The 15942-nt window shown below is 42.3% G+C and overlaps 1 protein-coding gene across 3 annotated transcripts in view; it reads left to right on the top strand.

Annotated features, from left to right (window-relative positions):
• The window catches only part of LOC124116470 (tensin-4-like), a 181005-nt gene that overhangs the window by 113992 nt on the left and 51071 nt on the right, over positions 1–15942 (top strand). For all 3 annotated transcript variants that reach the window (XM_046477812.2, XM_046477813.2, XM_046477814.2), the window contains one exon: positions 13014–13543. In XM_046477812.2, coding sequence (XP_046333768.2) covers positions 13014–13543 — 530 coding nt within the window. The remainder of the gene's footprint in view (positions 1–13013; positions 13544–15942) is intronic.

Raw genomic sequence — 15942 nt, 5'->3', positions numbered from 1 at the left:
TTCTTGAAGTATAAAGTTCTATCAAGAAGTAAAAAATCGTGATCCATCAGTGCATCAATGTATCGTCCCACTACTACATTAGACTACAGCATCCACTACAGGGTAGATCCCAGCACCCACTACAGGGTAGATCCCCCACTACAGGGTAGATCCCAGCACCCACTACAGGGTAGATCCCAGCATCCACTACAGGGTAGATCCCAGCATCCACTACAGGGTAGATCCCAGCATCCACTACAGGGTAGATCCCCCACTACAGGGTAGATCCCAGCACCCACTACAGGGTAGATCCCAGCATCCACTACAGGGTAGATCCCAGCATCCACTACAGGGTAGATCCCAGCACTCACTAAAGGGTAGATCCCAGCATCCACTACAGGGTAGATCCCAACACTCACTAAAGGGTAGATCCCAGCATCCACTACAGGGTAGATCCCCCACTACAGGGTAGATCCCAGCATCCTCGGTAGATCCCAACACTCACTAAAGGGTAGATCCCAGCATCCACTACAGGGTAGATCCCCCACTACAGGGTTGATCCCAGCATCCACTACAGGGTAGATCCCAGCATCCACTACAGGGTAGATCCCAGCACCCACTACAGGGTAGATCCCAGCATCCACTACAGGGTAGATCCCAGCATCCACTTCAGGGTAGATCCCAGCATCCACTAGAGGGTAGATCCCAGCATCCACTACAGGGTACATCCCAGCATCCACTACAGGGTAGATCCCCCACTACAGGGTAGATCCCAGCACCTACAGGGTAGATCCCAGCATCAACTACAGGGTAGATCCCAGCATCCACTACAGGGTAGATCCCAGCATCCACTTCAGGGTAGATCCCGCACTAAAGGGTAGATCCCAGCACCCACTATAGGGTAGATCCCAGCATCCACTACAGGGTAGATCCCAGCACCCACTACAGGGTATATCCCTCGCTACAGGGTAGATCCCAGCATCCACTTCAGGGTAGACCCCAGTATCCTCTTCAGGGAAGACCCAAGTATCCTCTTCAGGGTAGATCCCCCACTACAGGGTAGATCCCAGCATCAGCTACAGGGTAGATCCCAGCATCCACTACAGGGTAGATCCCAGGGATGCAGCTAGTTTCTCATACCGACCATGAAAACAATATACCCCAAACTCCCAGTGATCCTCAGGATCTGGTGGTCTTGCTCGCAGACTTGGTTGATGCATGTCATCGTATCCAATTGCTTAGATTGATGCTCATGATTTCGATCACTGGATTATCTGGTCCAGACTTGATTATGTACAGACCACCATCATATAGCTAGAATATTGAGGCATTAAACAAACAAACAAACAAACAAAAGGAAAGTTTTGACTTTCTTTACACAATTTGTACTCATGAAAGGATGTCAAGAAGAGGATTTTATTGAGCTTCTTTTCTTGATTGGTTATGGGAGATAACTCTTGTAATTTTGTCTTGATGAGGACTTGTGATACAACGCGTTGAAGCAGTTGTAAAATCACTGTGACATCCCTGCAAAGTTCTGTGACTGGGTGGCTTACTGGTGATTTGCACAATATTGGTACGGAATTAATGATAAGGACAAGGATCCAAGTCATAACACTAATGTTGTAAATTACAGACCTACTGCAGCAAACCTCAAATACAACTTGCCACTGAATGATGGGCAGGTAGCTATTTAAAACACTTTATGAAATGGAATCACTACATTACTTAGTGGGCTTGGGCTCCCTAAATTAGTTAAAATTACCGTCATGAGTTGCCACTAGATGACATTAACTTAGTTGCATTCGTGACCAACTCGTGTTATCCCCGGACAAGCCGAATAGCGACTCGTGCCCCTCTCGTGGCCATTTTTGCGACCGGGTTCCGTCTTAGCGCAAACGGGCATACCTAAAACAATTGTCAACTCGTTGTGTTATGGTTCACACATTTTCCCCATATATTATATACATATGTCAGATGCAATTTAAAGCACACCAGGACGTGCGGAATTATACAGTATGATTAAACACATTTAATTGTGTCTTTGGTATATTTTAGAGGCAAGACATATGTAAAATCAATAATTATTTCTGAGGGATTCTTTGACGAAGAACTTGAAATCATACGCGCATTCTGATTGGTTTGTCGTATTTTCGCACATAACATTCATCGATAGGGGGACGAGTCTTCTTGCGGGTTACGGAAAGGGGCGAGTGGTGACGAATGACTTAGTTGCTGTACCTTTGCTCATGGTGACCAACATCAAGTTTCCCCCAACACACACTCACCCACTCACTCACTCACCCATGAACCCACCAACCCGGTCACTCACTCACCAACTCACTCAAACACCTCCCCTCACTCACTCATACATTCACTCACTCACTCACTCACTCACTCACCCACTCACCCACTCACTCACTCACTCACTCACTCACTTTCACTCTCAACAGGTTTCCATGGAATAATTCTCCAAATTGTCTTCTGAGTTTGCAGGATCAATTGAAATCACTTTCATTTTGAACACTCACTGCCTGTGGTCATCCCAGCTAATGATGAGCCGATCATGTGTCAGTTTACAGAGTGTTTTAATGCTCTCACTGTCAAATAATAGCTTGTTCCAGGCACAAATGCTTGGAATATTGATTTGATGAAGTTTTGCAAATTAATATTGCTTCCTTTTTGTTCTTATAAACAGGAAACTTTCCTTAGGCAGTTGTTATTTTATGAATTATTAAAATCCCTTCATTGGCTGTCCAGAGCCAATGCACTTCATGCTCAACAGGTCAAGACTTGAGTTGTTCAACCTCACAGGGTTAGCAGATGAAGTGCAAAATATGTAGTTTTAATCTAACAAAGAATTCTTTATAGCTAAGAGTAAAGCGTTCCGAGGATGCCACAAGATAGGGCTATAGAAGTATCAATGGAATTCCTTCTCAATTCTGCTTTGGGATATATTTTTGGAATCAGATGCGGGAATGTGGTGATAATCTGGTGTGTGAGGTCACATGTGGCAGTGCAGGCGAGATGGCAGTCCTGCAGTAATCTCAGAGTAGTCTCGCAGTAATCTCCTACAAACACTGCCATTGGTCACTCAGCACATGTGACAGATTCTCATTGTTTGTTTTGCGGAGGTGGAGGAAAGTTCTACATGCATGTCAATTGTTGAAAATGATACCCACTCTTATGTTTGGACAAACGTTTTCACAGTTATTTGAGTCTAGAATTTTGGGATTTTGTTAAGTTTGTATTTCTAAATTATGTTTGAATAAAAAAAAAGCATAGCTGCGGCTCCAGCTGCCTATTGTATCTTCTTTGTTTTTGACACAAGTTGACTTTACTCATTGAATGATGAAGCAGTAGGATAGCCCAGTGGGGGATGTGTTTGCTTCTCATGCACACAGTCTGTGTTTGAATATGAAACATCAATTAATGATGTTGATTCGGGTTAAGTTGCTGTAAGATTGCTCTGTTTGTCGATATTAATTGGCAGGGATGTAAAATGCCTTAAGGGACTTGTAGAATGTCAGGTTATTTAGGGGTTGTATATCACTGTTTGGACATTGAACACTTCAGTTATTACATGCCTGTTTGGTGTGGGGGCTAGCCAAGTGGTTAATGTGTTAGCACACTGAAAACACAGTTCTATTCCTCATGTGGGTACACCATGTAAAGCCTATTCTTGGTGTCCATTCCATAAAAATTGAAAACAGACGCACAAAAAAATTGTAAGCATGTTTATGAATGCATTTTGCGATTTAAGAATTTGGTACGACCAAACATTACTGTTCCTTATGTAATTATGAAAAAATACAATACACAGTCAAATAGTCCACGACCTTCTAGTGCTAGCACTTAAGGAACTTTATCTGTTTTCAACTAACAGCCTTATATCACTTGTGGCAGAGTACTGCAGATTATGGAGTACATAGAGTACATAGAGTACTGCGTACATTGTTGCCCATATCTCTGGGACCCTATTTTGTATTCTGGTGTCTCCCTCCCATCCCTCCACCCCACCTAAGTGTTGCTGGAACATTGCTAAAAGCGGTGTAAAACCTTACTCATATAGGGTGGTAGGGTAGCCAGGTGGTTAAAACGGTCCCTCGCCATGCTAAAGACCATGGTTCAATTCCACACATGGTTACAAAGTGTGAAGCCCACTTCTGGTGTCCCCTGCCGTGATATTGCTGGAATATTGCTAAAAGCAGCGTAAAACCTCACTCACTCACTCACCTAATTATTTAGTAGCTTGGGACTGCTTTGTGTCCCCTTTGAGTCACATGTTCCTATTATGGGCACTTGTATGTAACTCAGGCATGCACACATGCATGCATGCATGCAGGCACGCACACATGCTGACACGCAACCCATGGCAGCTAATGGGATCGGGTAGTCAGGCTTTCTGATTTGCGTATGTATGTCATTATAATCGAATTGCGTAAATTGGTGCTCATGATGTCAGTCACTGTATTATCTTGCTCAGATTAAGTTTTTTGCAACCACCTCATATGGCTGGAATATTGCTGAGTGCAGAGTTAAACAACAAACAAACTAACATTTATAAATACTTCACAACAGTTTTATGTCTGAGAAAATATGCCATTTCTTGCTCTACATCACACATCCAGCTGTTGGAGGATGAACTGGTGGGTCCCAGGTCATGTTTACTGATGCATTCCTCACAAATAATTGACTGTCTTCACTTGTTGTCCATGTCCAGTCAAGATTAGCAGCCATATGGCATCCATTGAACACGCTGATTGCACATGTACTTAGAGTTACCTCCCCCTTGTTTGTCCACTGATGTTGCTTTCAAAGTTTAAAGGTTGACCTTTTGAGCAATTTTAGCTCCATGTCATCCGAGTGGCAACACGCTAGGAGACACACGGTTCATTCGCCCAGATTAAATAATTGGAAAAATGTCTAAAGTTCGCATCAAGATTTGTAATTCTTACAACATGAGTTATTGATTTGTGGACGTAGGAGAATGTTGTGCTATTTTATACAAGAGTCATTTCATTGTCTTAAATTGGTTTTTATTGATTTCGGTAGGTTTTGACTTTCACACAAGTCAATATTGTTCCAAGTGGTGCGTGTTTGCCCTTTGCTTAGCAAGAGCATCGTCAAACATCTCACTTGCTCTTTTGAAAGAAATTGAATGCCAACTCACAAATTTGATGGCCCAATGTGATAGGTAGGTTGGTGTTTTCCCATGGAGATTTAATTGATTTTTAAAGTAGATCTATCTTTCTGTGAGAGTCTTAATTGATTTTTTTCCAGATGAACCAACAAAGCGTTTCTTTGGAAAGAGCCATTTCATTTTGTTGAAAGATTCCTTCACTATTTGATTGATGCGGTAGTGAGAGCTATGTTTCACTGACAGAGATGATATTTAGTATTCTTTATCTGATGCCTTGATCATACCTTGCTGTCTACATTCCATTCTTTATGTGGGTTTTGTGATACCTATCTATTCAATTTGCTGTAGCAAACCCGATGATATTCTGGTGACGTATCTGTAGATTGTGCGTACTGTATGACGAGGAGGGAGATGTTTGTGTGATATCTAATAACTTGAAACTATTGTGATACATTGTGTTAGGTGATATTAACAACATTGTTGAAATACTTACAAGAATGAGTAAATGATTTGAACATTCCTGCATATCTGGTGATACATATCCGGAATATTTCATCTGAAGATAATTTTTTTGCCTCTCTTTTGCTTTGTTGTGCTAGATTTGAAATTGTTAAGAAGCAATTCTGTTATCAACACTCATCAGAGAATATCTTAGTAGTTGATATCCGTCTTGCTGCTCATAACTTATTAACCATTCAATTTTTCTTACTGAAAGTTTGTAATCACATATATGATACACCATACACCCTGTTTGAATTTTGGATTAAAGTACGTCCCCATCAACATGTGCTTGTTTTGAGAGGAGACAAAGTGGATCGGGGGATAATTCTTGTAGGCTTGGTTGTTTGTGTCACGTATTCCCTGATGGAGCGGGGCGTTGCTCATGATGCAGTGTTCGGTGAAAAAAGCAAGCATACAAAGCATCATGCATTAATTCAGGAATTGTTTAATTGTTTTGCTGTTTTATTGTTTTGTTACGATACTGCGTTGTGAAAAATGTATGTACAACATATCTATCACATGAATAGGGGCGGTCGGGTAGCCTGGTGGTTAAAGCGTTCGCTCATGAACGTTCGTGCTGAGACCTGGGTTTGATTCCCTAAATGGATACAAAGTGTGAAGCACATTTCTGGTGTCCCCTGCCGTGATATTGCTGGAATATTGCTGAAGGCGGCGTAAAACCATGCTCACTCACTCACTATCACATGAAAAACTCTGTTGAAATTAGTACTGCTACTATTTTATCGTTAGAAGGTATTGAAACAATTTGAAGAATATAGGGATTCATTTGGTTGAGTCAGTCATAATCAAATAATGTCAGTTGTACTCACAAGCGTTGGAATTAACCTTTTTGGTATGATGTCATACTTCTTATGCAGTAATATGCACATATTTAAAAGGACAGGGGATATCGATGCCTTTTTCTGCTTGTAATTAATTTGATTTGATGGATTTGACGGTCCCTTTTGAAGAAGCTTGTTTAAGATTGTTTAAGACCTGCCCTCTGGGGGATTTCAGCTTAGAGTAGGTCCCCAGCAACCTCCCTAAACTTGTCCTGTGAGACGACTGAATGTATCAGGTGGTCAGACTCACTGATATGGTTGATTTTATTACATTACTTGGTTCATGATATCAATCACTGGTTAGATTGTCCAGATCCAATTATTTACAGGCCACTGTCTTATAGCTGCACTTACCATCTAACATTTGTTCCATATTAAAAGGTAATCTTGAATTTAAGTTCTTTGAGGGGTGTCTTCAGGTTATATGCTTTTACTATTTGTTTCTGGTATTTTTACTTCTGAATGGGTTCCAATACAAACGACACCCTGATAATGATTTTGAATTATTGGGTGTTCTTTCAGTATTAGACACACATTGTGGGGAATAAGTGAAGTAATGTTCAAAGTGATAACCCCCAACTGTCATCACCGCTATGAATCATGTGTGGGTGTGGGTGTGGGGTGTGGAGTGTGGAGTGTGGAGTGTGGAGTGTGGGAGGTGGAGCGTGGAGTGTGGAGCGGGGGTGTGGGGTATGGGGTGTGGAGTGTGGGTGTGGGTGTGGGGTGTGAGTTTGTGTTTTCATTTTTGATGTAATCAAATATGTTTAAAACATTGTGATGACAACATACAACATCAACAGCCCTCCACCGAGAGTGTCATGAACACTGGTAGATATACTATGGTAGCCCTCCACCGAGAGTGTCATGAACACTGGTAGATATACCATGGTACCCCTCCTCCGAGAGTGTCATGAACACTGGTAGCCCTCCACCGAGAGTATCATGAACTATGGTAGCCCTCCACCGAGAGTATCATGAACTATGGTAGCCCTCCACCGAGAGTGTCATGAACACTGGTAGATATACCATGGTACCCCTCCACCGAGAGTGTCATGAACACTGGTAGATATACTATGGTAGCCCTCCACCGAGAGTGTCATGAACACTGGTAGATATACCATGGTACCCCTCCTCCGAGAGTGTCATGAACACTGGTAGCCCTCCACCGAGAGTATCATGAACTATGGTAGCCCTCCACCGAGAGTATCATGAACTATGGTAGCCCTCCACCGAGAGTGTCATGAACACTGGTAGATATACTATGGTAGCCCTCCACCTAGAGTGTCATGAACACTGGTAGATATACCATGGTACCCCTCCACCGAGAGTGTCATGAACACTGGTAGATATACCATGGTACCCCTCCACCGAGAGTGTCATGAACACTGGTAGATATACCATGGTACCCCTCCTCCGAGAGTGTCATGAACACTGGTAGATATACCATGGTACCCCTCCACCGAGAGTGTCATGAACACTGGTAGATATACCATGGTAGCCCTCCACCGAGAGTGTCATGTACACTGGTAGATATACCATGGTAGCCCTCCACCGAGAGTGTCATGAACACTGGTAGATATACCATGGTAGCCCTCCACTGAGAGTGTCATTAACACTGGTAGATATACCATGGTAGCCCTCCACCGAGAGTGTCATGAACACTGGTAGATATACCATGGTAGCCCTCCACCGAGAGTGTCATGAACACTGGTAGCCCTCCACCGAGAGTATCATGAACTATGGTAGCCCTCCACCGAGAGTATCATGAACTATGGTAGCCCTCCACCGAGAGTGTCATGAACACTGGTAGATATACCATGGTACCCCTCCACCGAGAGTGTCATGAACAGTGGTAGATATACTATAGTAGCCCTCCACCAAGAGTGTCATGAACAGTGGTAGATATACTATGGTAGCCCTCCACCGAGAGTGTCATGAACAGTGGTAGATATACTATAGTAGCCCTCCACCAAGAGTGTCATGAACAGTGGTAGATATACTATAGTAGCCCTCCACCTAGAGTGTCATGAACACTGGTAGATATACCATGGTACCCCTCCACCGAGAGTGTCATGAACAGTGGTAGATATACTATGGTAGCCCTCCACCAAGAGTGTCATGAACAGTGGTAGATATACTATGGTACCCCTCCACCGAGAGTGTCATGAACAGTGGTAGATATACTATGGTAGCCCTCCACCAAGAGTGTCATGAACACTGGTAGATATACCATGGTACCCCTCCACCGAGAGTGTCATGAACAGTGGTAGATATACTATGGTAGCCCTCCACCCTAGAGTGTCATGAACAGTGCTAGATATACTATGGTAGCCTTCCATAGAGAGTGTCATGAACAGTGGTAGATATACTATGGTAGCCCTCCACCGAGAGTGTCATGAACAGTGGTAGATATACTATGGTAGCCCTCCACCGAGAGTGTCATGAACAGTGTTAGATATACTATGGTAGCCCTCCACCGAGAGTGTCATGAACAGTGGTAGATATACTATGGTAGCCCTCCACCGAGAGTGTCTGATGAACAGTGGTAGATATACTATGGTAGCCCTCCACCGAGAGTGTCATGAACAGTGGTAGATATACTACAGTACACAGAGAATATTGATGTGTCAGTAGACCCTGAGGCAGTGATAGAAATGTAAACACTCCATCAAAAGAAAACACATTAATCTCTAAGAACAATATGTCAAACTTTACTCTGATAAGTTTTGTGATGTTTTGTTATAATGCTGCATTGCTATGTAAAATGTCACGTTGGTTAATCAGAAAGAAAGTAATTGAATGTAAGAACCGTGGAGACACACTTGCGACAGAGATATTGCATTATGTGTGCTGGTTTTAAAGGTGGAAGGTTGGTCTGTGGTTCATGTCAAAGCTGTCATGATGCACATATATGTCAGGGATTTTTCATAAATCGCATTTGGTCATTTTTGTGATTTTATCAACAAGGATGTTCTTCTATCATTACTACTCACTCAACCACACAACTTGACTCACTCATTCAACCACACACCTTGACTCACTCACTCAGCCACTCAACTTGACTAACTCAACCACTCAACTTGACTCACTCAACCACACAACTAGACTCACTCACTCAACCACTCACTCAACCACTGACTCAACCACACAACTTGACTCACTCAACAACACAGCTTGACTTACTCAACCACTCAACTTGACTCACTCAACCACACAACTAGACTCACTCACACAACCACTCACTCAACCACTGACTCAACCACACAACTTGACTCACTCAACGACACAGCTTGACTCACTTAACCACTCAACTTGACTCACTCAACCACACAACTTGACTCACTTAACCATTCACTCAACCACTTGACTCACTCAACCATTCACTCAACCACACAACTTGACTCACTCAACCACCCAGCTCGTTTTGCTCAACCACTCAACCAATCGCTCTCCTGTAAACAGCCCTGAACCTTTAAACTGTACATCACTCTTTCTCGTGCCATAGACAGTTGTCGAACATTAATCATAATTCTTAATGTCAGAGTCTGTTATTTGCAAAATAATTCAATATAACAAACTACGTCCAGATTACACGATCTTAGGACTGGATTGTGAGCCTGATTAAGTTCATCAGGGATCAGCAACGATGTCTTGTATTTGCATCAAATCTTGTAATGAAGCAGTGGCAGCAGCTCAGATTGTGAAGCCCCCCCCCCCCATCCCCCCTGATGGCTCGTGGTTTGAGTTACAGAGACACTGAGGACTTGGGCATTCATAGCTTGAACAGTTCCTGCTTTGGAAAGTGTAATATACCTGAATTAGCAGCGGCTGTGTATAAACATGTCTGTATTCATAACTTGTGAGATTGGCCTAACTATGAGGGAGAATAATTGCCCATGTCCAGAGACTGCAGTCTGATATACAGCCACCGCTGAAGCAGGCTCATTGTTCAGGATAATTCCCCGAATATTTCAGTCTTGGAGATAGTCTCGATAACTTTGAATGCTTTTGTGCCTGTTATTGACCAATGCATTCTTTGATTTATGTGGTATATCTAATACTTTTATTTATTCGCCCACCATGCTGGAAACTCTGTGGTATTCTATGAGATGCATTTTGTCGATTTTCAACAGTGGGTTCTCATGATAGCGGGGATGATGGTAGCCATTGCTGGTCCTCCGGGAGTTGTCTGTCAGGATTAGAATCCCCAGGGATGGAAGATGAATAGACAGTTTGGTGAAAAAGTGTTTGTGGCTTTTTGAGTTTGTGTTTAAGGAATACATGGCCATTTTCTTCTTCTATGGCGCTCATGTGACCCACTTCAGAGGAACTTGTGAACACTGATTTCATTCTGGGGATGTGAGCCACTTCAGAGGACTTTGTGAACACTGATTTCATTTTGGAGATACTCGTTTTGGAACCTGTGAACACCAGTTTGATCTCAGGACCTGGATGAGAATTAAGAGTGTGTGAGTTTGAGGGGAAAGGACCTGAGGTTTTCTTCTGAATTGAGTATATTTTATTGATGTTTTTATATTTTAGTTTAGTCTTACTGTTTCCATCTCTTTCAAACTTGGAAAAAGTGTGGATTAAAGGAAAAGGCTCACTTATGATAGTTTTTTAGAAACGTTAGGCCCTTGGTGAGCTTCATCATGCAGCCTGTGCAAACAGTTCAAAGATTGAATAATAGAAAAGAACGAAAATGAAAACTGTTTATAGGATTACTGTTTGTTTCTTGTCTAGTAAAGAAAACAGAACAATTTATTTGTTAGTCGCTCACCTATATTAATGTGTGTTCCAAATCAGAGAAAAGATTGGCCTATCAAAAGATATAGTTTTCCAGACTAGCAAGATCTTGGCTAAAATGATGTTCAGTTGATGTTCTGGGGACGGTTTTATGAATTACAGACTTAAATTGTGTGAACCATTTGAGTTATGGTGTCTACAAATCATTCCGCCATTGATATTGGGGTGTGTGGAGAATCATTAAATCTGTCTCATACACGGGACAAATAGTGGCAGTAAAATGTACATCCATTCTTGAAGCGCACAGAGTCGAGGGGCTGAGGTGCTCTCCGCTTCGCACGATTATGTTGACTAATGGAGGTGGTTACAAGCAAGGCTTGATGGGCTCATTGCGTTTATTAGCTGTGACTTATGGGGAGACACATGCTAGTTAAATTACGAATATATCGATTGCATAACTTGATGTTGATTTTGTTCATGATGGTGGAATTGATGACTTCATGCAGTGTTGAAGGAGATTCTGGGGAAGCAGTGCTTCTGTGTTATTGCTGCCATGTATGGCACTTGTAATGGCGGTGTGGCTGATCCACGTGCTAGTGTGTTGTTTATTCCTGTGGTCTACTTTCCCTTTGTTTCGGATACATGGTGACACTGGGTGTTTGTGTCAGTACTAAAAGGCTTTCTTCCTGCTGATTAGGATATGTTGGTAACAGATCCATGCTGAAGGCATTGTGACCTGTGAAGATCTGGGATAGAATAGCTCTTCAGCAATAATCAAGTCTGGACCAGACAATCCAGTGATTGATATCATGAGCATTGATCTACACAATTGGGATACAATGACATGCATCAAACAAGTGAGAGAGCCTGACCACCCGATCTCGTTAGTCGCCTCTTCCGACAAGCATAGTCGGCTGATATCACAATCATGGGTTGTTGAAGACCTATTATAACCCCGGATCTTCACGGGTCTTGATACACAAGGCCCCAGCTCTAGATTCAAATACTCGTATATTGCCTCATCCTCTGAAGATCTATATTTGTGAATCTAACAGTTCTTCAAGCAATGGTACCGTATGACATCAATGGTTAGGTGTAGCCTCGCCTTGCCCCTGCATGTATACTTGAAAGATGGTCTGCCATAAACTAAACTCACAAGACCAAATGAAACTTATTAGACTTGGTCTTTAGACAAGTTGCAAGACTGAAAGCTGCAATGGTAGACACACAATCATCCAGGTCACACTTTAGCCAGCCCCTTACTAGTTGGCTCACTACAAACATATTCAAGATGATAGATCTACAATACCTATTGTTCAGATTCATTATTATCAAGGGAAACATTTGGTGACGGTACAAGAGCTTGACATAAACTTTCATAATATGGTGGGCAAGTGGACATGGACAGATTAGAAAATTACTTGTCCCCCATTATCTACATTACGAGAGAGAAGTACTCGACTGGCACCGGGGGGGAGTGTGCATGACTTTCCCCGGGGCATATTGTGTTGCAGATCAAGTCCCCAGTTCCTCCTGCTTGTCAAAAAGAGGCAGCTTAAATGGGGATCCGGTGGCCACAATGTCTGTCAGTTTTATGTATGGATGGTCATCAGGGAAGTCTAACTCACATGTCTGAATTCATGACTCTATTCCTACCATTGGGACCCCTCCTTTCCCGGTCAGAGTACTTGCCAAACTGCAGTGATATAGCTGTAAAATTGCTGACTAAGCAGAATACAGCATCCATTTGAGGCCTCAGCGTTGCTGTCTTTTGGCATCTAATTGTACATCTTTGTTTCCAGGCCCGCTACCAGCAGCAGAGGAATTCTATGGCCAATCGCCCGCTACCATCAGTCCCCCGTAATCAGGAGAGCCACCCAGGGAACCAGGGTGGAAGTCCCCGACATCGGGCCTCTGTTCCCGTGTGGAGAAGTTTCGATGACAACCAGATCCAGTCTACCTCTAGAACTAATGGCATATCAGAAAGTCCTAAGCGGAAACCTCCCCGCCCTATGAGCGAAATAGTTCCTTCTTCGACTGCTGGCACATTGTACGATAACAGGTACCCACAGAACGGCTGTGGTCAAAGTTCTAAACCGGAGGACCAATCAGGGGGGCTCTATATTTATGGGCCAAACGCTAGTGTGTCTAATCAACAAGCTATGTACAGTCCAAGGAGAACGGAGAGTCCAAATCGCCAGGCAGGGAATGCTGGGAAGTCATCAAGAATGTCACGTGTCGACACGGCCCCAGAACCTGTATTACGCTACCAGAATGATAGCCCATTTCAGTGTGAGAGGGAAGATTCCGAGTCACCTGGTGTCAGGAAAGGGTAGGTAACTCTTTTGTTGTATAATACTGTGAAATTAATTACTGTAATTCATACGGCACCATGACATCCACAAACTGTGCTCATCAGGTTTACAGTTGGGTGGAACTAAGTGAAATTAAGTTTTTATGTTTTGTGGTGATTCAGGACATTATTTTTCATCTATTTCACGCATCACATTTGCACTTGAACTGCAGCTTGACCAGCTACACATCTTGACACACATCCACAAGGACATAATCCTATATCTTTTCATATCCTGTCCTTTTTCATAATTTCATGTTTGAGTTCAGAAATGAGGAATTATGTTGACAATACTGGCAATCAAGAAGTTTAAGCAAACAGAATTGATCAAGTTACATCCATGCTTGGCCATGTAGGATCTTCTGTCCCCATGTTAGGAGAGCGGTACGTACGTCAACAGAGGGGACAATGTAAAGAGCGGCTCAATCTCAGGAAACTGGGTATTTGTTTTTATGATAATCAGTGGTATTTGCTGTGCGTTTAGATCCTATATATTGTAGCCCATGTGGCCCCATGTTTGTAGTAATGTGCCCAGACTGTCACATGTGGAGCTGGTGCTAAGTGTTGGCTGTGTTTGTGGGATGATGTCATGTGTTTGTCTAGCCTTGTTAGCCTCATCCATATACCATGTCAGATATAGCAGGAAAATCAAGGAATATTCGTAGTGTTAAAATGTAAAGTTTTCAATTAATCCCAACCTGATGCCTAAATAAGATGGCGATTCCCGACATGGGTACAATGTGTGAACCCCTTTCTGGTGTCCCCCACTATGATATTGCTGGAATATTGCTAACAGCGGCATAAAAAAACATCCTCACTCACTCACTTTGCAAGCGCAAAAGCAGTGAAACTTTATTTTGATGTACCATGGCATGGTCTCTACGACAATCAGTTTGGTTCCCCTGGAAACCAAATTGAAAAGAATTTGATGCTCGATTAACTGATATTTGATCCAATTTGGCCTGGAACTTGTTGTATGCAATGCGAAACCCTCCTCACTCACTGCAAGAGTATTCAGTAATTGCTCTCTTAACGATATGTATTAACGATAAATTAACTTCCGAGGTATGTCAGATTGAGATTAGTCTGTTATTTTTCCCCCAAGACATTTATTTGAGAAATACCAGACTTGTTATTCTGTTTAATAAGATTTTTAACTGGTCCATATTAAAATCTAAGAGACATGTGAAAGTTGTCTTCTGATGCGAATTGCTATCATATTAATGAAGGTGGTACTTCATGATGAGTGCAGTAGTGTAAGCTGGTGGTTCTATCAGCTATGCTGTAGAATGAAGCGCTTTTGGATTTGACAGTCTGTTATCTTTCATAAATTAAAAACAACAAATATGTGAACTTCAGAAGTTTTAAGTAGTTAGCATATTTGTTGTATCGGAAGTATTAAATGATTCCGATTATTTCTTAAAAGTAGAATACACAGACAAATGAATTTTGCTGATTGTATACAAACTTGTAAGATTTATTACTTAGGATGAGGTGGAAGCAAGTTAAAAAGTTTCAGTGTGATTTAAGCCTGAGATTTGTACATGCCACACATTGCGGAGTCCCTACCCGGAAAGAAAATTGGCTTATTGACATTTGCTTATCAAGAAACAACCTTCTGTCTGATATCTCTGTAACCAAATTGCATTCCCCAAGACACTCGTCTTTCTAGATATGACAAGACAACAGATGCTATCGTGTAGGCAGCATGTGACAAGGGTGTCTCCACTTCATGGGGTCGGTATCGTGGAGGGTCGTCGTGTGTAGCTTCCTGCTTGTGAACACGTGGAACAATACTTGTCAACTACAAAAGGGTTGATTGTAAGATGGGGTGGATGGATAGAATGACAAGATAGGGCTGTTTTGTTTGTTGTTTAATCGCACTCACTGTCACAGCGGTACAAACTAACATTTTTAGGCCACTAGTCCTTATAATGATAAAATAGAGCAAAACCCTTAAAAATGGGAAATGTCTACTAGTACTTAAGATGCCTTAACTTCTGGACAGTTTGACAACGACTAGAGGACTAGTGCCAGTTTCTAACGCTGACTCAGCAATATTCTGGTTATTCCAGCCTGTAAATAAACAAGTCTGGACCAGACAATCCTTTGATTGATGTTATGAACACCGACCCATGCAGTTGGGGTATGCTGACACACAATCAGCCAGTTCACCAGGCCTGACCACCCAGTCCATTAAATCGCCTCATACTACAAGAAGAGGGTTGTTTGGGACCAGTTCTAACTCGGAATCCCTATTGGATGATTCAGAATTTACGTCAACATTTCTTGCTTTTATAAAGGTATCGACATACAAACCAGTGTGTTTAACGTTTTTTACGTTTCCAACTCCGTAAACACAAAAACATTTAGAATTC

Source organism: Haliotis rufescens, unplaced genomic scaffold, assembly GCF_023055435.1.
Source record: "Haliotis rufescens isolate VD_foot unplaced genomic scaffold, xgHalRufe1.0.p SCAF_42, whole genome shotgun sequence".
In the NCBI taxonomy this organism is placed as follows: domain Eukaryota; kingdom Metazoa; phylum Mollusca; class Gastropoda; order Lepetellida; family Haliotidae; genus Haliotis; species Haliotis rufescens.
This window is presented reverse-complemented; position numbering and strand designations above follow the sequence as displayed.